The sequence below is a fragment of the Salvia miltiorrhiza genome, chromosome 8 (assembly GCF_028751815.1).
Source record: "Salvia miltiorrhiza cultivar Shanhuang (shh) chromosome 8, IMPLAD_Smil_shh, whole genome shotgun sequence".
NCBI lineage: Eukaryota > Viridiplantae > Streptophyta > Magnoliopsida > Lamiales > Lamiaceae > Salvia > Salvia miltiorrhiza.
Genome location: NC_080394.1, coordinates 55,266,091 through 55,292,689, shown reverse-complemented (window position 1 = coordinate 55,292,689; position 26,599 = coordinate 55,266,091). Strand labels below are relative to the sequence as shown.

The window sequence follows — 26,599 nt, the reverse complement described above, 5'->3', positions numbered from 1 at the left end:
TGGAAAATCCATGTTTGTGGGGTTTGTCTACAAAAAATTCCTATTATTAAGTCGATTAATTAAGAAAAATTTCAATGTAAACTATAGGGAGAGAAGAAAATCATGTAGAAATTAAAAGATCATCTCAAATAGTTATTTACTGATAAAGGTAAAGAACTTAATTTCGAAAATTTGAACCAAATTTTAAATTTCGGACCAGATATTTGAATTTCTCAGATTTTGTTCATCCCTACGGACATCTCACAAAATATTTAGTAATTTTATTATAATTTTTTTTATTAGATATAGCGATAATAAAATTCAAATTCAATAGTATTTTTTTTTTCAAAATAAAAAATATATATTTTAAGCAATCAATAAAAAATATGGTAATATAATAATTTATATATATTATCATGAATAAATTCACAAGTTAAATATAATAACCTTTATATAAATGTCATGATTAAATGCATAAATTCCATTCAATGTATTCAAAATAAATACTCCCTCCGTCCCACCATTTTAGTCCCTTATTCCATTTTGAGAAGTCCCAAAAAGATAATCCACTTTTCTAATTAATACTATATAAAAATATTGTTTTTACTAAATTAACCTTATTTAATGCTTCACTTAAATGTGAAAAGGATGTGTGAAAATAATAAATAAGGGTATAAAAGATAAAAATATAAAAATTAAATGCATTTTCTTAATATGTGTGAAAAATGGGAGGGGACTAAAATGGTGGGACGGAGGGAGTATGAAGTTAGGAAGACATAAATTGTGGGTTAAAAAAAAAGGGATGAAAATTATAGGAATTGCTCATTTAAGATAGATGATCATTCTAATTGCTAAAATATGTTTCAATGTATATAACTAATACTCTCTTCGTCCCGCGAAGCTTGAGCAGTAAACTTTTTCGAGTTGTTCCGCGAAACTTTAACACTTTTTTTATATGACAATTTTTTTTTCTTTATTCAACTTTTCACATTTTCACCTATCATATTTAACACACAAAATACTAGTAATTCCTTAAAATCTGTGCCAAAAATAAAGTGCTCAAGCTTCGCGGGACGGAGGGAATATATTTTATACACATCACATAAATATTCATCATGATCATTATGGTTTATTGATACATACGAAGCATACAGCAGTAATTGGGCCAGAGTAATTTATTTTCGTTGATAAATAAACACGAGAATCAAAAGCAGATGACAATTAATAAAACCATAAATACACACCAACGTTACATTTCCCATATATTTCAAACTTTTTTCAAATAAACTCTTCTAAAAATAAAAACATAGTAAATGATATCTTATCCAATATAATTAAAGATCATTTTCTTATCCAAAACGTCCCAAACTCTACTCATTTGTCGCCCATAATCATCCCAACCCAATCATCCAACAAAAACGATTCATTGAATTCATTAATTAATTAACATTTAAAAACGTCAAACCCAACGTGGGAAGCTCAATCTTTGCATCGATTTTCACTTCATTATTTCAATTATTTATCATTTTCAAGAACGTGGAGGCTACCACCCTACATGCCCCTCTTCCCACTCATTCCTATTCCACACAAACCTATTCTATTAGTACTATTTGTCTCTCTACCTACCCACCCCCCCTACCCCCCCAGCCCACCCCCCTTAAAAACATATAAATAGACGTGACATACAAAAAACCTACATATCTCCTAAGTACTTCCTAACTAAAACCCAAAGCCAAGAAATGGCAACCTCAACACCTTCACACGCCATTTTAGTCCTCTTACTCGGCCTAGCCTCAGTCAGGGCGGCCGCAGTCGACTCGTTCGACTATGGGGCCGCCCTCGACAAGACCTTTCTCTTCTTTGAGGCACAGAGATCCGGTAAATTACCTTCCACCCAACGCGTGAAGTGGCGCGGTAACTCGGGCCTTGGCGACGGATTTCCTCAAGGGGTGAGTTTCGTCACCAAATTTTCAACAACATTTCTATATATAGGTGAATTTGAGTTATATATTTTGATATATATATATAAATTTATTTTATTTTAATTTGCATGAGTAGGTGAATTTGGTGGGAGGATACTATGATGCCGGAGACCACGTAAAATTTGGTCTACCAATGGCGTTTAGTGTGACAATGTTGTCATGGGCAGCTGTTGATTTTAAAGAAGATTTCATGAAATTAAATCAAATGGGACAAATTTTGGAGGCAATCAAATGGGGCACTGATTATTTCATCAAATGCCATCCTCAACAAAATGTGCTATGGGGGCAGGTACACTAATCAAGAAAATTACTATAATTAGTTGCTCAACAATTTAATATTTGTGACATTATATTTTGAAATTGTTACTTTGCATGACGTGTATGGGATATATTGGTTGATTTTGTGATTAGGTCGGCGACGGGGCGTCGGACCACTATTGCTGGCAGCGGGCCGAGGACATGACGACGTCCCGGACGGCGTACAAGCTCGACGCCGAGCATCCGGGTTCCGACCTAGCCGGAGAAACCGCTGCTGCCTTGGCCGCCGCCTCTTTGGCTTTCAAGCCTTTTGATTCTGCCTATTCTAGGCTTCTTTTAGTACATGCAAAACAGGTTGGTATTCAATTTCCACACCTAATTTTGACTAAATTAAAATATAAATTACTCAATTTGTATATAATAATTGATATGTGTATATTTTTCTTCTAGATTTTCTCATTTGCAGACACATTTAGAGGCTTGTTCATTGATTCAATTGGAAATGCCAAGCAATTCTACACATCATCTGGTTACCATGTAAGTTTTTTTTTCTTTACTTTAACGATGAAAATTTCCATCGTTAATTGAGTTTTGTAATGAAAGGATTAACGACGAAAATCCGTCGTTAATTAATTATTATTTTCATGAAAAATTAGAGTTTTAACGACAGTTTTTTCCGTCGTTAGCTACACTCTTTTTTGTAATGCTATTTATGTTGCATTTTTCTTATTAGGATGAACTGTTATGGGGTGCAACATGGCTACACAGAGCCACAAACGATGAATACTACTTGAAATACGCCGTCGACAACTGCGCCGCCTTCGGTGGGACCGGCTGGGCCGTCAAGGAATTCTCTTGGGACAACAAGTACGCTGGAGTTCAAATCCTTCTTACAAAGGTAAGATAAAAAAAACCCTAGTATCGAACACGCAACCTTTGCATATAATAACAACAATGTATTTAACCGAAACCAAAACGCTAACCGTTCTCTACCTGCAGGTTTTGCTAGAAGGAGGTGCCGGAAAATACGCCGCCACGCTGCAGCAGTATCAGGCGAAGGCCGACTACTTCGCCTGCGCTTGCATGCAGAAGAATGATGGATACAATGTGAAGATGACTCCTGGTTAGCATACATTTTGGTAAACATGTATTTCATTTTCAAGAAATTATGCATTTAGTGATTAATTATTTTTTCTTGGTAAATTTTGATGTTTAGGTGGGCTTATCTATGTGCGTGAGTGGAACAATATGCAGTATTCTGCATCTGCTTCTTTCCTCCTCACAATTTACTCTGATTATCTAACCAAGGCCAAGAAGTCTGTGCAATGCCCAGATGGCCTAATCCAGCCTCAACAAATCCTCAACTTTGCCAAATCACAAGTAACTATGTCTAATTCTTGTTTCTTGATCTGTTTTTATTTACATTGTAGCTAGGGGTGAGCAATATCGAATCGAAACTGAAAAAATCAAATACAACCATTCAATTTCAATATGTTCAGTTCGATTTGGTTCGATTATGATTTATAAGACCCAAGCTATATGTTAAATATATTTCTTTAATTTCTTTAATATTAAACCCTTAAAAATCTTAAATGTTAAGATATTTATATGAATGTATTTCTTTTAATTTTATTATGATATTTTTTGTGACTATTTTGGTTAATAAAAGTGAAGTCAACTGAAAACCGAACTGAAACTGAAGCTAATTGTTTTAGTTTGTTTAGGTTTTCAATCGAACCGACCGAATGATCAATGCATTTGTTGTTGTTTGTTTAGTTATAAAACGACGTTGTTTTGAATGCAGGCCGACTACATTCTTGGCAAGAACCCTAAATCCTTAAGCTACTTGGTGGGCTATGGCCAGAGCTACCCTCTCCATGTCCACCACAGGGGTGCGTCCATCGCCCCCGTCTCCCTCCTCCACTCATCTGTTGGATGCGTGGAGGGGTTCGAGACTTGGTACAAGCGCTACCAAGCCAACCCTAACATCATCCACGGTGCCCTTGTCGGTGGGCCCAATGCCAACGACGAGTTCACGGATGACAGATCCGTTTACGAGCAGACCGAGCCGACGTTGTCCGGAACGGCCCCCCTAGTTGGAGTTTTCTCAAGATTGCACACTCTTTCTGCAGGTAAATTACCATAAATAAAAAGAATAAAAAAATAAAAACTAGCCCCTTTTTTTAGTAGTCTTGTTGGATTAATTTATTCATGTCTGATTTTGTAATTTGTTGCATTCTTATTTAGGTCATGGACAGCCTAGGCCTTCCAGCCCTTACAACAAGCCACAAGGTCTATATAATAATTGGAAATTTAAATTCATTTTTATCATAATTTGTTACATTTTTCTTACTATTGGATTCTTGTTTACAATTTTGCAGTTCCATCTCCACACTATGCACCAGCTTCCCCCTCCAAAGCAGGTAAAGCAATAACCATATCACAAAATTCCATATTTGTTTACTTAGGGATTAGGGTGGGCTCAAGCCCCCACCATATATGATCCTAACAGAAGTAGTGCATGACCATCAACATCTCTTGCAGCTGTCCCAGTTGAGTTTCTTCACTCCATAACGAGCTCGTGGAGCGTTGGGGCGGAGAAATACTACCGCCACAAGGTGGTGATCAAGAACATCTCAAAGAAGCCTATTGGGGGGCTGAAGCTGCAGTTTGAGGGGCTGACAGGGTCACTGTGGGGGCTGGCTCCAACACAGGCAAAGAATACTTATGAGCTTCCTCAATGGATTAAAACTTTGCAGCCTAATTCGGAATGCACTTTTGTGTACATTCAAGGGGGTGCTCAAGCCAAGATTTTGGTTCAAAGCTACCATTGATCAATCAATGAATTTTGTATAGGATTTTTCTTGGGGAATTTGATGGTATTAATTAGTTTTCTTTTTATGTCAATCATGTATTAGTTTTCTAATTACATGTATTGTGAGCTTGTTTGGCTGAGAAAGTTTCTAATAGTCAGAGACAAAATGTTTTCTGTTACAAGACAAAGAAGTAATTAATTGCCAAATCTATATAAAAAAATTCTTAGTTAATTATTAAAAGCATAGAAAATAGTTCGTTGGTAAGAAAGAACAAATGGGCTTATCTGCAGCATAATACAAGGCTGATTAATAAGTTAATATGTTGATATTGTTTAAATTTCTCAGTATAAATTATTAAAGATTCTAGGACAAATTAATAGAGATGTCTGAAAAAGACAAATACAAAAGATAGAACTAATTAAGTCAACTCATTTTCTAGCTTAAGAAGCCTATTACTATAATCTTTATCTTTAATTTGAACTATTCTGGAACACTTATAAATAACGGTTATTGAATAATTACATAACTTAAATATTTTCAGCAGTTTGTCTAACTGATTGAGAGTGTGTGCTTGGTGGAATCTTTAGCTAGCCTTGGCAATTCAATGATTCTCTTTTGAGAGGAATTTACTGGGGTTTTTGTGAGTTTTATTAATATTGACTTAGTGCGAATGGATTGAGCATGTGGTTTAATTCGATGCAAAGCTAAGAATTTTACTAGGACTTGACTTGCCGCGAATCCTCTTGAATGAGAGGGGTGTCTAGGAATTTAATGGGGGTTTTTGTGAGTTTTATTAATATTGACTTAGTGCGAATGGATAGAGCATGTGGTTTAATTCGATGCAAAGCTAAGAATTTTACTAGGACTTGGCATGCCGCGAATCCTCTTGAATGAGAGGGGTGTCGTTAGTACATGGTTGTCATCAACTCGGCGCTGTAAAGTGTTGGATTAAGTTTCAAAATGAATGCAATCCTTGTTTTTAGTTGTCATCGTTGAATTTAGTATCTTAAATAGACTGTCGGTGATAAAACGGAGGGGGGTGAGGAACGTAGAAAAGGTAGGACAAACAATGATCAAATTTAATATGAATCATAAATGGACGATAGTTGAAGTCGACAAGTATTCCAAGGTTTCTTATCTGACACCCCTGAAGAAGAGGATCGAGTTAGCCGTTACAAATTACTTGATGCACTATTTCCCTTCAACCCTTTAGCCGATTAGAATTTATCTCTAACATTAATCGTAATTATAATCTCCTGTCAGAATTTAAAATCAACAATTTTCAATCCAATCAAAAATAGGAAAGAAAAAGCTATTCCCCAGCATAAAAGAAAATAAATAATCTACTCTATTTTTTATTTTAAATTTTGGAGAAAGGAACCCAAAATAAAATGAAATATCAATTTTAATGAACAAAATTCAGGTACAAAAGGTACATTACAAAATGCCCGCCAGCAACCTCCAAAGGTAGTTGAAAACACACACACTCTCTCTCTCTGCGGCCGGCAACTTTGTCTTCATCCTCTCCCATCTCCACTCACACACACTACACACACTAAAAGATGCCTAATTCCCCCTCTTCTCTACCACCTCCTCTATATATACGCAAACCCCCTTTAGCTCACTCTACCGTTTCTGTTTCCTCACACAATCCATGGCGGCTTTCCCATATTTATGCTTTGCTTTGATTTTTCTATTCATTTCTATCAACGGCGTGCCAGTGGCAGAATCCTCCACTCTCGGGGTGGGCTACATTTCACGGCTGCTGGAGATTCAGGACCGCGAGAGATCGCCGCCGCCTGTCCAAGTCGCCGCCGCCCACGCCGCCCTCAACCGCCTCATTCCCTCCCATTCTTCCAGTTTTCAGCTCCGCATCATCTCTAAGGCAAAATTAATTCACTTAGTTGCCTTCTACTTTTTATGGTTTTCCGGATTTAGCAAAATCAGTAGTAATTTTGAGTTAATTCTGATATGGAAGTTTGTTAGTTGTGATTTCCCCTTTTGTTCCCTTACTGCAATTAATGGTAAATTAGTAAGTCTTCCCAAAAAATTTGCATATTTTTTGGTCATCTTCGCTTAATAGATTAATTTGGATTGGAGTCACATTAATTCTGCTAATATTGATTGGATGATTTGGATCAATCTAGAAAAAGGAACAATCTTATAATTTACTTTTTCTGTTGGGCTTTTCGGCTGATTTCATTTTTGGTGAAAGCCTTCTGAAAAGAATTTTGTGGATGTGAAACTAAAATGAGTGGGACTTATGGCAAGTTCCTTCTTTACTTCCTTGGTTTAGAGAAGTGTAAATAATGAGATAGAAAGGCTTATTTGGTCAAGTGATGTTTATGTGTGTCCAATCCTCATTTATAGAACTTCTCTTCCCTTTTGGCATATAGTTATGTTTTTCTTAGTCCTCTTTTTGTTATTTGTGCAGGATAACTGTGGTGGAGAATATTGCTTTAGGTTGAGCAATAATCCCGCTATCAATCATGGTGGTTCTCCTGAAATTTTGTACGTCGAGTTCCTCGTTTCATTAACATAAACTTTATAGGAATACATACAAAAGATTTTTTTTAAGGGGGCTTACAACAAAAGAAATTGAAAGAGAAAATATATTTTGTGGTTATGATATTCCAAGTTTATTGACCCTTGTTGAATTCATGTAGTGGGATTCTGTTTTTGAATTTAGTTTTTTGGATGTTGATATCGAAGCATCTAGTTTTGCTTCAGAATCTCCAAAAAGATATTTATGAAATTGCTAGACTCGTGTTTCCCGCAGAATAAGTGGAACTACTGGAGTGGAGATTTTGTCCGGTCTACATTGGTACCTGAAGTATTACTGTGGAGCACATATATCATGGAACAAAACCGGCGGTGCACAGCTTTCTTCAGTACCAAAACCCGGATCCTTACCCCATATTCAAGATTCTGAGATAACAATAAAGAGACCTACTCCGTGGAGTTACTATCAGAATGCTGTTTCATCTAGCTGTGAGCGATATAGTTTCATCTTTGTGCTTTGCATATTCTCTTCGAAAAGTTGGTGCTCATATTCAATTATTTGCTGCTGCAGATTCGTTTGCGTGGTGGGACTGGGAAAGATGGGAGAAGGAAATTGATTGGATGGCGCTCCAAGGTATCAATTTGCCTTTGGCATTTACCGGTCAAGAAGCCATCTGGCAGAAAGTCTTCCAGGTTATATTGATTTTTTCTTTAAAATGCTGTTCTTTAAGTTAAAGTTTTCTTTTTTTAATCAAATTACAATTTACATAGACCGAGATGGAGATGAGCTTGTAAGTTCACTGTTGGATGATGCACGATCTATTACATAATAAGTCAAGGAATAAATGCAACATACTCTATGATGTGGCTGCTTGAACCATCTTCTTACATTGCAAATAAAAAGGAATATGGTAACGTTAAAACTCAAGAGGGAATCATCTTAATGCATGTCTAGTTAAAAAGAATAGAATGAATCAATGTCTTTAATTCATTTTATGCAGTTTCTGTGGTATAATTATTTTGTAAAACATTTCAGCCGAGTCAAATTTGACTTCTCTTACCTGCTATTAACTCTTTATGATCTCTTCAGCAGAATTTTAATATAAGTGCTCAAGATTTGGATGATTTCTTTGGAGGTCCAGCATTTCTAGCATGGTCACGTATGGGAAATCTACACGGGTAAGCTTACAGCCCTAAACTAAATCCCAGCTTATGTTAGCAAGCTCGATTTGCCAACTTATCTTGTCTTGCCCGACTTTAATTGCAGGTGGGGTGGTCCACTGCCACAAACTTGGTTGGATCAGCAATTGCTGATGCAGAAAAGAATTCTTGCCAGAATGTACGAGTTCGGAATGAATCCAGGTGCCTCAGTGATTGAGTGAGGGATGCTAACTGTTGATATGTTGTATGCACAAAAAATGCAATGTAATATCATCTAAAAACACATTAACGTAAAATGCATTACAAAGTTTAATACCAGTCAATATATATTTTCAGCTAAGAATATAGCTACATTGAACATGTAATAATGGCATGAAACTCATTAACTAAACGGAAATTTAATCATTAAATCAAGGAGATCTAAATAAAGGCAATGCATCCATATGTTTTTGTTTTTCTCTTTGTTTCATTACCTTCTAAATGTCCACTTTAGGCTAATATGACAGACAAGCAAACAACATGTGTCACCTATGAGAGCACTCGTGAAATTACACAATAACAATCTCAACCAGAATTGCATTTATGCTTGAAAACTTCTGGGATATTTATATTCATGACATAATCTTTTGATGTACTTTTTTATCTTTTGCCTGAAATTCAACTTGCATTGCAGTCCTTCCAGCCTTCTCTGGGAACGTTCCAGCAGCTCTTACAAGAGTATATCCATCTGCAGAAATAACTCGTCTTGGGAATTGGTGTGTACTCTGTCAGAATGTTTCAGTATTTCTTTTATCCCAATGCTTGCTGCTGTAATATATTTGAACCAGAGCATATTATATTTACCAATACCACAACTATTACTTTCTAAATAGATGGACTATCATTTCTTAGTTGATGAAAAGCTAAGAAATTATGCTATTATGTTAAGTGATAAGATTAGAAATTTTCATGCAATTCATTTTCCTGCAACATGACTCTCTTAAGACCTGATGCTGAACAAAAATGATGAATTTTATGTAACTCAGTTGTTCCATTTCTCGACCTTCTTTAGGTTTACTGTTAGGAGTGACCCTAGATGGTGCTGTACCTATCTCCTGGATGCAACAGATCCCTTATTCATCGAAATAGGGAGGGCTTTTATCACACAACAGTTGGCAGGTATTCATGCCAGTTACATTCAAAGAATTTCGAGCTCTTGTGTTAGGCATTTATGTTCGAGCTGAACTAAAGCTAAAATCCTATCTGGTTGGTTTAAAGTTCTAAACTGTTTTATTTGCTTCCTCATTATTTGGATATTTGTTCGTTTCAGAATATGGAAGGACCAGCCACATATATAACTGGTAAGCTCCAATTCATTCTATTTCTTCTGCTTTCACTTGGGGTTTCTTTCTTTATTTTCTTAAACCTTTGATCTTCAATCTCAAACCTAAGTTTGCTTGTGTGTCATTGTTATAAAATTAGCAGAATTCCCATTACATTCTGTTGGCATAAGTTCCTTTAGATTCTATTTTATCGTTTGTTGTTTTTCCTAAAAGCCTATCTTAACTCTATGGTTACTCAAATTTCAATAATATCTATTGCAGTGACACCTTTGATGAGAATACGCCTCCGGTAGATGACCCAGAATACATCTCTTCATTAGCTGCTGCAATTTTTAAAGGCATGGAAAGTGGCGATGATGATGCTGTTTGGCTGATGCAGGTGATTTACAAAAGCCTCATTATCCTTATTCTTTAAGGCAGCAACAATGTTGATGGAAGTTACTATGATGTCTTGATCCCACAGTGAATGCTCGGTCTCTTAGTTCTACATGAGACCTTTCACGCTTCTCATCTTGACTCTAGCAGTTTTCCTTATATTTATGTAGGGATGGCTTTTTACTGATGATCCATTTTGGAAGCCTCCACAGATGAAGGTAAAATCCAATTCTCCGCAAATTAGATTTGATCTTTTGATCTACTTCCCAGAATTTCTCTGGACTATGTACCTGGATAGACGTCTCCAATAGCATAGAACAAAGCAACTTTGGCTGCATGGTTTCACCAAATTATTTTTGTTTAGACTTCAACTAATAATCTCATTTACAGGCACTCTTGCATTCTGTTCCTCTCGGAAGGTTGGTTGTTCTTGATCTATTCGCCGAAGTTAAACCAGTTTGGGCTACTTCAGAACAGTTCTATGGCGTACCTTACATCTGGTACGCTCTTCGTGATTTTGTGTGACATATCTACCAGATTGATACATGATTTAATGTCCTCATACATTCTGTTTCATCTTTGGCTGAAGCGAGCACACACCGAAAATCTCAGTGTCCATGATTCCTTGAGTTTTTACTTTCTTTAATGTGTGGCTATATCATCCAAATTCGATATGCTTTCAGGTGTATGCTGCACAACTTTGCTGGGAATATTGAAATGTATGGTTATGTTGACTCAGTGGGATCCGGACCTATAGATGCTCGTCTAAGTGAAAATTCAACCATGGCAAGTCCACTGAATCAAACTCGTGTTTTCTTACTTTCTAGGGCTTCCCCATTTATGCAAACACGCGCTATCTTCTTACCTATTTTCAAACTCATTGTCTTCCGCTGCATGTTTGTTTCTCGTTCACACCTTTTAGGTTGGTGTCGGGATGTCAATGGAAGGCATAGAACAGAATCCCGTTGTCTATGATCTCATGTCTGAAATGGCATTTCGATGGGACAGAGTTGACGTGAAGGTACTCAATCCATCTGTACTGAATACTGATTTTCATTTTAAGCATCATTAAAACACAACTGCAACTTCTTTCTTCGCCTCCAGGCATGGATTGACGCGTATGTCCAAAGACGGTATGGGAAGCTGGTTCCATCGATTCGAGATTCCTGGAACATCTTGCATCAAACACTATATAACTGCACAGATGGCTTAATGGTGAGCACGAATAATTTGTCAAATATAGAGTTTGTTAGGCACTAGTGGTGTGATGCTGAAATAAATGTTTGTGGTTTTCATTTTCTGTAACAGGACAAGAACAGAGATGTGATAGTGTCATTTCCAGATGTTGATCCTAATTCAGTCTCTACTTCTTCATCCCTACTTTCATTACCTGGAGCGCGTCGCCATCATCATCGCCTAGCCCTCGGGCGAGCTGCCTATCCACAGAATAGCTACGACTATACTCACCCTCACCTCTGGTACTCGACTTCAGAAGTAATCCGTGCGCTGCAACTCTTGATCGCGGGTGGGGATCAGCTCTCGGAAAGTAGCACTTACCGGTACGTCTGCATATTGTTCTACCAGACAGATCTGACATTGTCACGTTTCTTAGCCCGTGAGCTCGTTTGTCCGGTTACTTCAGGTACGACGTCGTGGATCTAACGAGACAAGCTCTGGCCAAATATGCGAATCACCTATTCGTAGAGGTCGTGGAAGCCTATCAGGCAGGAGATCTGCGCGGCGTGAGGCTCCTCAGCCAGAAATTCCTCGGCCTCGTGGACGATATGGACACTCTCTTGGCCTCTCATGACGGATTCCTACTCGGGCCGTGGCTGGAGAGCGCGAAGCAGCTCGCCCAAGACGACCAACAGAAGATACAGGTAAGAATCATCACTCAATTCATCACTGTTTTATCAGTTCCTCAACAATGGGCACATTCCTCCAACTCATGAAAACACGCAGTTCGAATGGAACGCGAGAACTCAGATCACCATGTGGTTCGACAACACAGACGACGAAGCCAGCCTTCTCCGCGACTACGGTACTTCAAAAAACGCCCCCCTCACTCAGCCACATCGAGCCTCTTTACAACACACACTCCGTTTCCAATCTCCTCCGTTTTCTCGTGTTTTGTTGCAGGAAACAAGTACTGGAGCGGGCTGCTGCGCAGCTACTACGGCCCCCGAGCAGCTATCTACTTCAAATTCCTGACACGGAGCTTGGAGAGAGGCGACGGTTTCGAGCTGAGACAGTGGAGGAAGGAGTGGGTCACCCTAACAAACGAGTGGCAGAGCGGCCGCAGCGTCTTCCCCACCAGAAGCAGCGGCAACCCCCTCAACATATCGCGGTGGCTCCACGACAAGTACTTGAGCGATCCCGGCGCCGGCCGACCCGGTGGAAGCTACGGAACGGCGGAGAAGTGAAGGTGGGGAACGGGGTTGAAAAAATTAGATTTTTGTTGTTGTCCCACATCGAAAGTGTAGTAGATTTTGGTTTGAGTGAGAGGTGTATAAGTATAGGGTGAGGGTGATGGAAAAACTTGCCTTAAACTAATGAGTAAGGAAAACAAAGCGGAAGGTGAGAACCGGCCGCCGCATCTCCAGTAATGGTGCATGAATTTATGGAGGGGTAATAGGCTGGCCGAGTGTAGACGCTGCCTCTTCTGCAGAACTCACTCTGGCGGGCCTCCCACTACCCACCCCCAATTACAGTCCAATATCTTTAATAAATATTAATCAAATAATTGAATTGTTTTAGTATAGTCAATTGCTTAATTAGTTATTGAAAATTAAAATTTTAATCTGCGACTTTCACTATCACAAAAAGTACTTTTTTGACATTTTAGATTGTCCATAAGTGTATTGTTCTCAACTTTTCATTTTAATAGCACACATTTTTATTTTTATTTTAATTCTCATCTACAGGGGTGTATTGAATTGAGATTTTGTAGGATTTTAAAGGATTTCGAAAGTTTGAGTGTATTCAATCCAACTCTTAAAAGTCATTTAAAATTCAGAGGTATTCAATCTAGATTTTTCAGATGTATTCAAACCAAACTTTTTAAAGTCTTTTAAAATCAGGTGGTATTCAACATTTCATGGATTTTAAATATCCATAGATTCTGATAGATTTGTAAAAAAAAAAAAAATACAAATGACGAAATCCGAGCTTCAGACTTGAGATTTCAATGGATTCCTCTAAACTCCACGCGGAGTCTATGGATTTCTAAAGTCCTTTAAAATTCATTGACTTTAGAGGATGGATGGAGTATATGATCATTTGTGGCATTCAAAGTAAATTGACATTATTTTCATAAATAACTTCATATGTTTAATTAAAAAATTGAAAGTTTGATAAAAGGATCATTTGGCCTCCATTTTAAATTGACCTTATTTTTGTAGACAGGTAAATTCGGTTCAAGAAGAATATACCAAAAGATCATAATATGAGACTGAAAGCTTCGTCTATCCTTTTTCTTTCTTGTGAAAATTTATGTAGTTGATAGACCTGTGTGACACTAACCAACCAAATTGATGATAATAAAACAAAATTATAATTAAAAATCTGATAAGACGACGTCATATTAAATACTAGTATAATTTATTTATTTTTAATCTATTTAGTCCGAACGAAGTAGTTTTATAATTAATAAAATTATGTACTTGAAGTTTATAATCTGACAAAAATGTATATTTTTTTTTGAAGGGGAGAGAAAAATGTATATTAAGCATACTTGATTAGATATTTACATAATAATTAATAATATTAGGTTTCTCCAAGTATCTAAAACTAAAAAATTAGGGGCATCTAGCGATTCTTGCCACCTCATAACGATTTTCTGTAATCTTGATGTCGACACGCTTGATTTTTCTCCAACTCCACATAATTAAAGAAGAAGAAGAAAAAAAAAAAGCAATGCTAGATATGGTTGGTTTTCTTGGTGGAGGTAAATATATAATGTAACCCCACAAACCGACAACGCCCTTCATTATTGATTCAACGCTTCTTGCAACTGTGGAAATTGTGTTTTATGGGATTGTGGCTGAACCGTGTTTGTTAATGTCATCTACATGCGGAGCTTAATTCGTATTGGAATTGTTTAATACACTCTTCCTCCCCTAAATAATTTTCTAGTACGAGACGAGACGAATTTTTAAAAAAATTATTAAATATATTGATAATAGAAAAAAAAAATATTATAATTAGTATTGAAAACTGTGAAAATATATTATACTCTCTTCATTCACAAAAGAATTTTCTACTTTTTCTTTTTCGGGGCGTCCATAAAAGAAAGTTACATATTTTTGAACTATGCTCCACCACCTACTTTTGACTTTTCAAATGATGAAAGGTTAAAAAGTAAAAATAAATAAAATATTATTAATGATGATGTAATGTCCCAAAATAGATATGAAGTTATTTAGGAGACGTCCCAAAAAATAAATATAAGAAATTATTTGGGGACAAATGTAATGCCCTAACTCTCCTCCAAGACGCTAGCGCTGCTCACCTGACACTACTTCCCCCCTTCCCCACTCCTACTCTGAACCAGCCTCCATTGGCCTCCCTTCGGCGAAGCAACAACGACGGGCTGCCGTCTCCACCTCTTTCTCCGCCTCCGAGCCCTAATTCCCCAAATCCAAATACCATCCCTTCGATTTTGGCGACTGTACAGCCATAGGGTTGCCGCAGCGATGCCCCCTCCAATTTCTACCGCCTCATCTCCCTCTCCCCTTAATCAAAGTCACCGCCTCCGAATCCCTAGCCCCCAATACTAGACTCCTCCCTCTGCTATCTCAATCCTCCTGATTTTAATAGAACACACACTCACAGATGACTCGACTCGGTATTCACAGACGCAACTCAACAAAGCAAGTTCAAAAGTGAGGAAATAAATTTAACAATTGAAAGACTTCTATTTTTTTTTTTAATTTCTAGGTCTCTTTGTGTTCTGCGGTGGGCTCGCCGGTGTTTCATTGTTTCGACGTTAAGCGCGGTGGCAGCCGACGAAGGAGAGGAGAGAGTGTTTTTATTAACAAGGATAATGAAGTTATACTTAATTTATTCTTAAATATATGGGGCCTTCTAATTTACAACATTAATTTCACACTTTTTAATTTTCGTATCCAAAAAAAGAGGACAATATTATTGAGACGAAGGGAGTAGTATAAATTAGTTCAAAAATTTCCATTTTTGGCAAATTAATGGATGGTGCACATAGGTGCCGTGAACTCTAAAGCATGCCATGTAGCCATGTAGGCGAAATAAAATAATAAAAGCATTAGTGGTTTACCTCAAAAACTAAATCAAAGCATTAATGATAGAGTGAAAATTTAAAATGCCCACTTCCTTATCTTTTTTTGTAAAAATGCCCTCTCTTATTATACAAAGCATTTCATGCCCTATTCTTTAAGTATCCCTTGATTTGATGGGTTTGCTTGGTTTTATGTGAAAGTCTTACACATTTGACCGATTTGACAGCCATCGGTCATAAAAGTCAACGATTTGACAGCTATCGGTCAAGAGTATATGTGTCCAGCCGGTGGCTAGATCATGTGTCCGGCCGGGCGGACACATGTTTTCACCGGCCGGACACTTGATTTTATCGGTCGGACACATGTCTGACCGATAAAATCATGTGTCTGACCGGCTAGATCATGTGTCCGGCCGATGAAAACATGTGTCCGGCCGGGCGGACACATGATCTAGCCGGTCGGACACATGATTTTATCAGTCAAACATGTGTCCGACCGATAAAATCAAGTGTCCGGCCGGTGAAAACATGTGTCCGCCCGGCCGGACACATGATCTAGCCACCGGCTGGACACATATACTCTTGACCGATAGCTGTCAAATCGTTGACTTTTATGACCGATGGCTATCAAATCGGTCAAATGTGTAAGACTTTCACAAAAAACCAAGCAAACCCATCAACATCAAAGGGTAAATTAGACACTTCACATATTTAGGGCATAGAATGCTTTCTATGATAAGAAAGGGCATTTTTCAAAAAACACATAAGGGATAGGGCATTTTTGCCCATTAACACTTAATGATACTGGACTATTTTCCCCTCTTAAAAAAAAAAAAACATAGTGTCCTATTTTCTGCACATGGCATATATAATAAAATATGTTTCAATTAACTTTTTGTTGCTAATATAAATAAATATATACACACACCTGTAAAAAGATTACACACAGTGCACGCACAACAAGCCGGTGAAGTGATCATCCCAACAGCTCAGTCATGTCAATACCAATTCCTCACCGCCAACTCTTCATCGACGGCAAATGGAGAGAGCCCGTCAACGGGAAACGCCTCCCCGTCACCAATCCCGCCACCGAAGAAATTATCGGTTTATTCCCAAACTTCTTTTATTTGTGTATTCGTAGTTTCTAGTTCTAGTTGATTTTAGTTTCTACCAATTTGTGTTCAAGATTGTATTTTGCTTTGGTGGGTTTAGTTATTGAGCTAAGAAGAAATTGAAAACCCCTAATCAGTTGTAATGAAATGGTTATGCGCTTTATTGCTCGGGAGCAATAGAAGTTGGCGAACTTTTTTTTTTTTTTTTTAATGAAGAAAATTTACGTAGTTAAGTTTAAATCTTGTGAAATTCAGTTGATGAGACATTTGGAAACTGATTCATTTCTTGTTGATTTCTGAAACTTGTGATGTTTTCAACTTTGATTTCTGAGGTGAGATCTGCAAATTGCTCTGATTTTTGCTTGCCTTTTGACTCTAAGAATACAAACATCAGATTAATGTTTAGGGCTGCTGAGTTCTGATTCTTTAGATGCTTTTTGCTTTGGTGCTTATGTATTTCAGGGGATATTCCGGCAGCTACGGCAGAGGATGTAAATATTGCTGTGGAAGCTGCCCGCAGAGCTCTTAGTCGGAATGGGGGAAAGGATTGGGCGTCTGCAACTGGCGCTCATCGTGCCAAGTATTTACGAGCGATTGCTGCAAAGGTCTCTGATTGAGATATTTCACTTTTACTAATTGAGCCTTTATGTGATATAGCTTGGAAGTTTATAAGTCAAATTGACATATTTACTGATATTCTGGGTAGTTGCGGCTAATGTGCATTGTCTTAGACGTATGGATGCTTACCCTATCCGGTTATATGTAGGTTACGGAAAGGAAATCAGAGCTTGCAAAACTCGAAGCACTCGACTGTGGGAAGCCACTGGACGAAGCGGCTTGGGATATTGTATGCCTCTAATGCCTGTGCTGGATTGTTTTGGTTTTTCTGTTTCACTACATATACTGATTATTACAATGTCTCACCCAGGATGATGTTGCTGGATGTTTTGAATACTATGCTGACATGGCTGAGGCCTTGGACAAGAAGCAAAAAGTACCCATTTCCTTACCCATGGAAACGTTTAAATGTCATGTTATCAGAGAACCTATTGGGGTGGTTGGTTTGATCACACCATGGTAGGTTGAATTTTACCGTATTTGCTCCAAATTTCTACAGAGAGAAGGAATATTAGCTCCTTGATTGTTTTCCCTTTGAGAGAGACCTATGGAATTGTTTTCAAGCTGTTTTCCCTTTGAGAGAGACCTATCTTTTGGCTTCTCTTGGTTATACTCGACTAATTAAGATAATTATTTGGCTTAGTTTTGAGTTGGTTCGAGGGATGGTTTATACATGCAACTTTGATGATATTATTAGCAACATGACCACAATAAATTATGTGAGCACGAATTGTAATCAATAGTTTTGAGGGTGGAATTTGATTCAAGCAATTTAAGTCGTTTAAGAATCTCATCTCTAAAGTAGTACAAAATCCTTGTCTTAGACTTTGAGTGTTGTGCGCTTATCTCGTTTACTGCATAAATGATATGTACTTTGTGTTGCATGATTTATTTATTTTTCAATGTGAACTTTCTACTTTTTACTGCTGCAGATGCAATTAGGCCAGTTTCTGATTTCCCTAAATACTCGTCAGCTGTATTGATGGTTTATATTTGACTAATATTATTGGCTATTTCATAATATCGATGTGGAGAAACAGTACTTATCATTCTGGAACTACTGCTTTGTCGTTTCTAGGAATTACCCTATGCTAATGGCAACGTGGAAAGTGGCCCCTGCCCTCGCAGCTGGATGCGCTGCAATACTTAAACCTTCTGAATTAGCGTCCGTGTAAGTCATCTTCATTGATATTTAGCATACCTGTTCGCTTTACGTGCGATGATGAATCTATTATATTTATTAACCAAACTGAGCTAGATATGATGAGTTCCAGTATTCCTGGTGAGTGTACTTACCGTATTTAGTATGATTATTATATATTCTATGTAAAAACGATAAGTTTATTGGTTAAACGGGTTGTCTTGCTCGATCCACAGTAGAGGCAGAGTGTCAGTTTCTTCTACATGAAACTTGTTAGCAGCAGTCCCTAAATAGATCTCTACTATTCTAACTGCAGTACATGTTTGGAGTTGGCCGACGTATGCAGAGAGGTTGGGCTTCCTCCTGGTGTTCTCAACATCTTGACTGGTTTGGGGCCAGAAGCCGGTGCTCCTTTGGCTTCTCATCCTCATGTCGACAAGGTCAATCTTATAAGTTTGAGTGGGTTTTGATATTAACGATGTGGTGACCGTGATTTTTTATTTGATATAACAGATAGCATTCACAGGGAGCACTGCAACAGGAAGCAAAATTATGACTGCTGCAGCACAGCTTGTTAAAGTATATTCATTGCACTAATTTATCTTTCGGTTGCATGTGTTTTCTTCTCAAACTTCTATGAAAATAAAAAACTGTTCCTCATTTCAGCCGGTTACACTCGAGCTTGGTGGAAAAAGTCCAATTGTGGTTTTTGAGGACGTTGATCTCGATAAAGGTTTGATGTGCAAAAATATCATTCGCTGTTTTGGTTATTTTAACGAACCTGATGAACTGGCTGGCTGCTTTCCAGTTGATTTTACAATTTTGGTAATTTGAACTGATTTTTCGAGAAATGATGCTCACTGTCGTTCTTCCGTGTTTGCTATTCAATCAGCTGCCGAGTGGACTGCCTTTGGTTGCTTTTGGACAAATGGTCAGATATGCAGTGCTACTTCTCGACTCATAGTGCATGTAAGCGTGGACAATGCTATTCTTTACCCCAAACCCACCTTAAGTAGATAAAAAGCCGAGTTTCTTTTTGGAGTATGCCATTATAGGTTTGAAGCTTACCGGGTTAATTCCCATTAAATTAGTTCTTATTACAAACTTCTTGTCCGACTTTGTGGAAATATTTCAGGAGAGCATTGCAGCAGCATTCCTCGAAAAGCTTGTGAAATGGTGTGAGAACATTAAAGTATCCAACCCCTTAGAGGAAGGTTGCAGGCTTGGCCCCGTCGTTAGCGCTGGACAGGTGAGGACCCATCTGTAGTTTCTCGTGTATTAGGAAATGTAACGGGACCAATGATTTGGATTACTTCGGGTAAAATTCAATTCTATATGATCAGTCCCAGGTGGCGGACCTCTCGTGTGATTGTGTGAATAGTGAGGTCTAGGGTTGGACTCCGTCTCTCTCCCCACCCCCATTTTCATTTTAAAGAAACTTGTATTCAAATGTTGTAATTTTACAGTATGAGAAAGTGCTGAAGTGCATCTCGATAGCTAAGGAGGAAGGTGCCACGATCTTGTATGGAGGCTCACGACCTCAGGTACGAGACTCCCTTTATGTATCGGTGTTCGTGAATCATCGTGCTATGGAGTTAGCTAATCCCTCGTTGTTAACTTGCAGCATCTGAAGAAAGGCTACTTCGTTCTACCAACTATAATAACGGATGTGAAGACGTCGATGCATATCTGGAGAGAGGAAGTATTCGGACCAGTTCTTTGTGTTAAAACATTTGCAACCGAAGAGGAAGCCATTGAACTTGCAAACGACACCCAGTGAGTCCTCTCAATACACCGTGTTGATGGCCACTAACTTTTGCAGCTGTCGTCGTTGTATATCTGAAATCTGTCGTGTGTGAATTGTCTTTTCAGATATGGTTTGGGCTCTGCTGTGTTGTCGGACAATCTGGAGAGGTGCGAGCGGCTGACTAAGGCGAGTTGTCTTCACCCAGACCTCTAGAAAACGACGATGGTCGCCAAACGTTTTGTTGAATTCCATTATTTCTGTTTTCTTGCAGGCAATTCAATCTGGCATTGTGTGGGTGAACTGCTCGCAGCCATGCTTCTCCCAAGCGCCCTGGGGAGGCCGGAAACGGAGCGGTTTTGGCCGGGAACTTGGGGAATGGTAATCACGATACCCTTAGAGGGCGTTTACTTTTCATAATTGATAACTCATTACTAAGATTTCTCAAATCTATAACCAGATAAGAATCAAACAAAATTAGCTAAGATGATAGAAATTATCTAGGGTTTTGACGTATCTCAAAGTTTTAATCCATCCTAGTAAACAATGGATTAGCTTATGCTCCCTCCGTCCACGAATTCACTTCCTATCCCTTTTATTTCAGAAATATTATCATCCTTCAAATTTTTTCACATATTACCATTAATGGACTTACATAAACTCGTTAACTATCACTATTTTTTTCTAATTTGTGGGCTCCCTTTAAAGTTCGTGACCACTTCACCTAGGAAGCGAATTTGTGGACGAGGGTGCTACTTTTTTTAATATATTTAGGTTAATCCTCAAAAGTAAACGCTTCCTTATTATCTAACGTCTTGTTTCATTCATACATGATCGAATCTCTCGCTCTATAACAGGGGACTCGACAACTACTTGAACGTGAAGCAGGTGATGCAGTACATCTCCGACGAGCCGTGGGGTTGGTACAAGTCACCTTCCAAGCTATGAAAAACCCTCTGCAGAGAGCTTCGGTTTCTTCTTCGAAGCCTCCAAAAATGGCAAGATTCCTCTACTCTTATTGCTATGTAGTGGTTTCTACCTCTGTTCCTCTATAAACTAATGGTGAAGCCGTACCACTCATCATTTTAATAAAAATCATTTTATTTTCCGTCTTATAATAATAAAAATCATTTTATTTTCCGTCTTATAATAGTAGATATACTGCGTTATATTCGAACCGGAACAAACGGCTAATAGAGCTGCGCATAGTCTTGCTCGATATGGTTATGGTTTGGACACTACAAAAAAACGCGTAATTACCGGCGAAAATTACCGGCGGCGATGTTGCCGTCGGTAAGTAACGGCAGCACGGCGGCGGCATTTCAGGCGTCCCGAACTTTCGCAATCACCGGCCAATTACCGACGGCAAAATCACCGCCGGTAAGTAGCGGTTGCCGCCGTTAATTTTAAAATACGCAATAATTAATTAATTTTATACAATTAGCGGCGACAATTGCCAAGAGATGCAGGACCGCATGGCTCAATTGGAGGCGTTTATGAGGATGTATAATGCTCAGCCACCTCCACCCCATGATGATGATGATGATGCTTAGGACTTTCCGTCTTTTATTACCATGCTAGACTTATATTTATGTTTTCAAACAAAATTACATTTGCACTTTCTTTTCAAATTTATGTTTTATTGAACTATATATTTCAAGTGCTTTAATTATTAAAACTATATATGTTTTATATATTTATGGCAATGATGATGATGATTGCATTTAACATAAACAAATAAATTCAAATCACATTATAATAACCAAATTAAAACACTTTTGGTGTATTAATGTTAAAAAAATATATATATATTTAATTAATAATTAAATATTTTACCGACGATAAAAATAAGGACCGAAACGAACTCGATCACTAATTAACAATATATTTCAGGTATTATCTCCACATATTCAAAGATTATAAATAGAGCAAATATATAAAACTGTCCACTTTCATATTATAAAGATAAAAAATGTCCACTAAGATAAAAATGATAAAAATTGTCCACTTTATGGTTGAAAAGACGAAAATAACCCTCACTTTAAAATAATAAAAAATATCCACTCACTTCTATCCCTCTCTCCTCTCTCTCTTCACCTTCACGTCACTCTCTCTCTATCTCACTACCGCCACCACCTCTCCCTCGTAGCATCCTCCGCCGCCGCCGCCTCCACCATCTCTCTCAGCGTCGGAAATCCGCGCCACCACAAGCTCCTCCTCTCAGCGATCGACGAGTCGAGATCTGCTCCATCTCTATCTCTCGGCGTCGAAAATCAGCCGCCTCGTCGCCTCCGCCATCTCCTGCTTCACCCCCCACCGCTTCGCCGCCACTCAATCTCCACAGCGCCGCACAGCCACCACCACCGTGGCGCCTCTTTCTATCTCTCTCTCTCTCGATTCTGACTTGGAGAGCTTCGCCAACAACAATCGACAGATCTGGACAACGACCGACAAATCTGGACATTTTGGAGCTCGTCACCACTCTCTTCCAGACCACCGGCAGCGCCGCCGCCAACTCCGGCAACGTCAACATCACCTTCGACCTCCCCTCCAGCGTCGCTGGTTCAAATTCGGCAGGTCGGCTTGTGGTCGTGCCACCGCTGGGGTTCAGAGATGAGGGGGAGCGACGACGGTGGCGGTCTGTGACTGCCGACGCCGGGAATCGAAATTGGAGGCGGCAATTTTCGATCTAGGGCTGAGTGGCGGAGAAGTCGAAACGACAGAGCTAGACGACGCCGTTCTCCCCTCTGCGTCTTTGTTTCAGTCGTAGTTTGGAAGTTTCCTTTCGTTTCCAGAGATTATCCGGCCTGGAAACCCTAGGTTTGTCTGCAACAATTCGCACTGATGTTGATTGATGTCGTTTCCTCTTCTTTAATTCTAATTTTAGCTTGTTGATCGAGTTTTGGGATTTTGATTTATTTTACGTTTTTCTACATCTTCTTGTACGATTGTCTATGGTTTCTTTTGCTGTTTGTTATTAGATCTGTTGATGTTTGAGGGAGCTTTTTAAGCCTTTAATGTTGGCTGTTGCTTAAGCAAGCGTTTTTGTTGGAGAATGAAACATTTATATTTTCAATCTCTCGTTAGGAGCTTCGTTGAAGATTTAATGTTCTTGAATTCACAACGTAATTTTCTTGAATTCACAACTTAATGTTTTCAAATTCACAACTAGATCTATGAATTCACAACAAGCTCGATGAATTCACAGCTAGCTCGATGAACTCACAACTTAATGTTCTTGAATTCACAACTAGCTTGATGAACTCATAACTTAATATTCTTGAATTTACAACCAAATCTATAAATTCACAACCAAAATAAATTATAGTTTTAATTGTGAATTCAAGTTTTAAAAACTTAAATTTACAACTACTTGAATTCACAAACAAAAGAAATTCTGGTTGTGAATTCGACTGATTGTGAATTCACAACCAACATAAATCTTGTTGTGAATTTAATGTTGGTTGTGAATTCGACTGGTTGTGAATTCACAACCAATAAATCTGGTTGTGAATTTAATTTTGGTTGTGAATTCGACTGGTTGTGAATTCACAACCAAAAAATTTTGGCTGTGAATTAAATTTAGGTTGTGAATTCGCAACCAAAAAATTCTGATTGTGAATTCGATTGTGAATTCACAACCAAAAACTTTTGGTTGTGAATTCACACTGGTTGTGAATTACGGGATTTTTTAAAGGGTTGATGTAAAGTGGACATTTTTTTAATTTTTAATGTGAAGGATATTTTGGTAACAGTGGACATTTTTTATGTTTTTTATTTTAGTGGACATTTTTTATCTTTACAATATGAAAGTGGCCATTTTAAAAATCCACTCTTATAAATATATGAGTGAGTATATAGCATTTAAATGAATTAATAGATGTAGATATATCAATAATACGAGTGTTCTGTACTGGTGACCACTCGAAAAGAATTTCAAAGTTAAGCGTGCTTGACATAGAGCACAAGCAAGATGGGTGATCCACTGGGAAGTCGGGTCACCGACTGTGAAGTTCGTCTAAAGTATGCAATACCATATAAATACGGAAATAAATTGTGGATATACAATAAAATAAATAAATAAATAAATAAAAATAATAAAACAAAAAAAATACCGAGGGCAGAACGCCGTCGGTAAAATACCGAGGGCAAAACGCCGTCGGTAATTACCGACGGCGTTCTGCCCTCGGTAAAAACCCGGCCCCCCTCCGGCGAAGGGCCACCGGACGGCGGTGGCTTATTACCGACGGCGTTGTGCCGCCGCCAATTAGCGGCGGCCATCGCCGTCGCTAGTTTTCCGGCAGGGGTCCGCCGGACTCCGGTGGCGCATTACCGACGGCAATAATGCCCTCGGTAATTAGCGGCGGCGGTTGCCGCTGCTAATTCTCCGGCATTGCTCCGCCGTTTAACGGCAACAATTCCGGCGGCAAAGCCGCCGTTAATTGCCGACGGCGCCCGGTCGCCGCCGGTATTGTCGTTACCGACGAGCCGATTAGCGGCGGCAGCTTGCCGCCAGCATCGCCGCTGGTAACACTATTTATCGGCGGCCGTCTTTTTTTACCGACGGCATTTCGCCGTCGGTAATTAACGATTTTTTTGTAGTGGGACCGAGAATTTTAATCTTTTTTTGAATTTTTTATAAAATAATATTTCAAAAATAAAAGTATCATTTTCCCAAAAGAAATGCTTCGCTACTGTATTTGCAAAAATATTACTTTTGATTATACACATAATTTTATAGGTTTCCTCAAAAAAAAATATTACTGTATCAATACACTTTACCATTTTTCCTTAAAACCCATGCCGTCCCCAAAGAGGAACTTATTTTGGGGACGGAGGGAGTAGTAGGTTTCTTGGCGACATCTAATTTTTTTTTTGATAAGGAAAGTAAATATTATAGAACGAAAAGGCACCAGTAGTACCAAGAAGATTACAAAATCATCGGTGATTCCTCATTCGACATCCACCTATGAATCCCAACTCCATCATTAACAAAACCAAAAATTCTACCCCAACTCCACACTCTAGCTTTGATTTCTCCAAACAAGTTTGCACTCTCCCATATTTTGTTCTCAAATCTACTCTCATTACGCATTTTCCAAATAAGCCAAGTAGTACAACACCAAAGAGCCATCAAGAGCTTCTTATTTCTTTTCCGGCCACTCAAACTAGTAAAGAACTGAAAGTGCGAGGACACGTCATATGGCTGTGCCATGCTAACTCCGAGCCATTGAAAGATTGCTTCCCATACCTTTGAGGTCTTTGGACAGTGGATCAACAAGTGATTCGTGGATTCCTGCCGATGAAAACAGACATTACATCCCACCTCGACTTCACACAACATCACATTTCTTCTCGAGAGATTGTCACACGTCGGAATTCTGTTCTTCAAAATTCTCCATGCGGTAAGCTTGACTTTGTTTGGAATAGGGATCTTCCACACCTTCGTACTCATATCAGTTTCCTCCACCGCCTCCGTAGTCTCTTTTGCTTGATCTTTAATAGCTTCATAAGCGGACTTGGTTGTAAAGCCTCTCCCGATGTCGCCACTCCATGTCCATCCGTCCTTGTTACCTGCACACAGGTTAGTACCAGAAACAAGGCTAAGCAACTCCGAAACTCCTTCCCTCTCTCTCTCAAATAGCTCTCTTCTCCACCTTAAATCCCAACACCATCCAGTATCAGTCCATTCCCCAACTTCACAGATTGCAGCTTCTTTATTAGCACTCAACTGAAAAAGTCTAGGAAAAGTAAACTTCAACGGCTTTTGTCCAACCCACCACTGAGTCCAGAATTTAAAGGTCTTCCCATCCCCCACCTTTGGCTTCAAATTTTGAACAAACCAAAAATTGCTCGCCCCTCCCGCCGCAGAAACGATCTTCGGCCACCACCCATCTCTAAATCTACCTTTCCCCGCGTTTTCCAGACCTGTCTCTCCCCACTCAACCTCACCATAAATGGACCTAACAATTTTAGCCCAAAGCATGTCCCTTCCAGTAAGGTACCGCCACAACCATTTAACGACAAGTGCCTGATTAAACCACTCAATATTTTTAAGCCCCAAGCCTCCTTCATCTTTTGAAGCACAAAGCACCTTCCATTTCACCCAAGCAATCGCACTTTTACTAGAACCCCCTCCCCACAGAAAATTACCAAGTAAAGCATTTAGGGAACTCACAATTGATTTTGGTAAACAGGTAAAAGAGAGCTGGTAAATCGGTATAGATTGAAGCACAGCCTTCACCAAGGTAACTCGGCCCGCGAGAGAGAACTTCCCATTTTTCCACGAATCGATTTTCTTTCTCACCTTCTCAACCAAGTATTTCCAATCAGCA

General features: G+C 38.7%; 3 protein-coding genes and 1 non-coding gene across 5 annotated transcripts; all 4 read left to right on the top strand.

Moving 5' to 3' along the window:
- The first annotated feature begins 1,683 nt into the window (after positions 1 to 1,683).
- On the top strand, positions 1,684 to 5,213 carry LOC130999281 (endoglucanase 5-like). The gene is made up of 11 exons (XM_057924790.1): positions 1,684 to 1,928; positions 2,038 to 2,250; positions 2,373 to 2,573; positions 2,670 to 2,756; positions 2,953 to 3,117; positions 3,219 to 3,342; positions 3,436 to 3,599; positions 4,024 to 4,351; positions 4,467 to 4,511; positions 4,601 to 4,642; positions 4,764 to 5,213. Exons 1-11 carry the CDS (start codon positions 1,719 to 1,721, stop codon positions 5,051 to 5,053), a joined length of 1,869 nt encoding a protein of 622 aa, XP_057780773.1. The 5' UTR covers positions 1,684 to 1,718; the 3' UTR covers positions 5,054 to 5,213.
- Positions 5,214 to 6,456: 1,243 nt separating this feature from the next.
- LOC130999278 (alpha-N-acetylglucosaminidase-like) lies at positions 6,457 to 13,156 on the top strand. 2 transcript variants are annotated; one of them, XM_057924788.1, is made up of 19 exons: positions 6,457 to 6,920; positions 7,470 to 7,546; positions 7,815 to 8,026; positions 8,109 to 8,230; positions 8,631 to 8,716; positions 8,805 to 8,899; positions 9,372 to 9,453; positions 9,750 to 9,856; positions 10,008 to 10,038; positions 10,282 to 10,399; positions 10,566 to 10,613; positions 10,786 to 10,895; positions 11,079 to 11,181; positions 11,318 to 11,416; positions 11,500 to 11,610; positions 11,704 to 11,954; positions 12,038 to 12,275; positions 12,358 to 12,436; positions 12,535 to 13,156. In XM_057924788.1, exons 1-19 carry the CDS (start codon positions 6,690 to 6,692, stop codon positions 12,816 to 12,818), a joined length of 2,484 nt encoding a protein of 827 aa, XP_057780771.1. In that variant the 5' UTR covers positions 6,457 to 6,689; the 3' UTR covers positions 12,819 to 13,156. The 2 variants fall into 2 exon arrangements, with proteins under 2 accessions (XP_057780771.1, XP_057780770.1); XM_057924787.1 differs by having other exon boundaries at positions 6,488 to 6,920; positions 8,628 to 8,716.
- Positions 12,935 to 13,087, top strand: LOC131002056 (U12 minor spliceosomal RNA). The gene has a single exon (XR_009094137.1). It is a non-coding gene; the product is annotated as a U12 minor spliceosomal RNA (small nuclear RNA).
- Positions 13,157 to 16,458: 3,302 nt separating the features above from the next.
- Positions 16,459 to 21,372, top strand: LOC130999275 (aminoaldehyde dehydrogenase 2, peroxisomal-like). Its single transcript, XM_057924779.1, has 15 exons — positions 16,459 to 16,753; positions 17,224 to 17,366; positions 17,528 to 17,608; positions 17,690 to 17,838; positions 18,458 to 18,550; positions 18,837 to 18,960; positions 19,034 to 19,099; positions 19,187 to 19,253; positions 19,413 to 19,489; positions 19,656 to 19,769; positions 19,987 to 20,064; positions 20,145 to 20,296; positions 20,393 to 20,453; positions 20,539 to 20,645; positions 21,122 to 21,372. The coding sequence occupies exons 1-15, from the start codon at positions 16,645 to 16,647 to the stop codon at positions 21,210 to 21,212; spliced, it is 1,512 nt and encodes a 503-aa protein (XP_057780762.1). The 5' UTR covers positions 16,459 to 16,644; the 3' UTR covers positions 21,213 to 21,372.
- Positions 21,373 to 26,599: the final 5,227 nt, after the last annotated feature.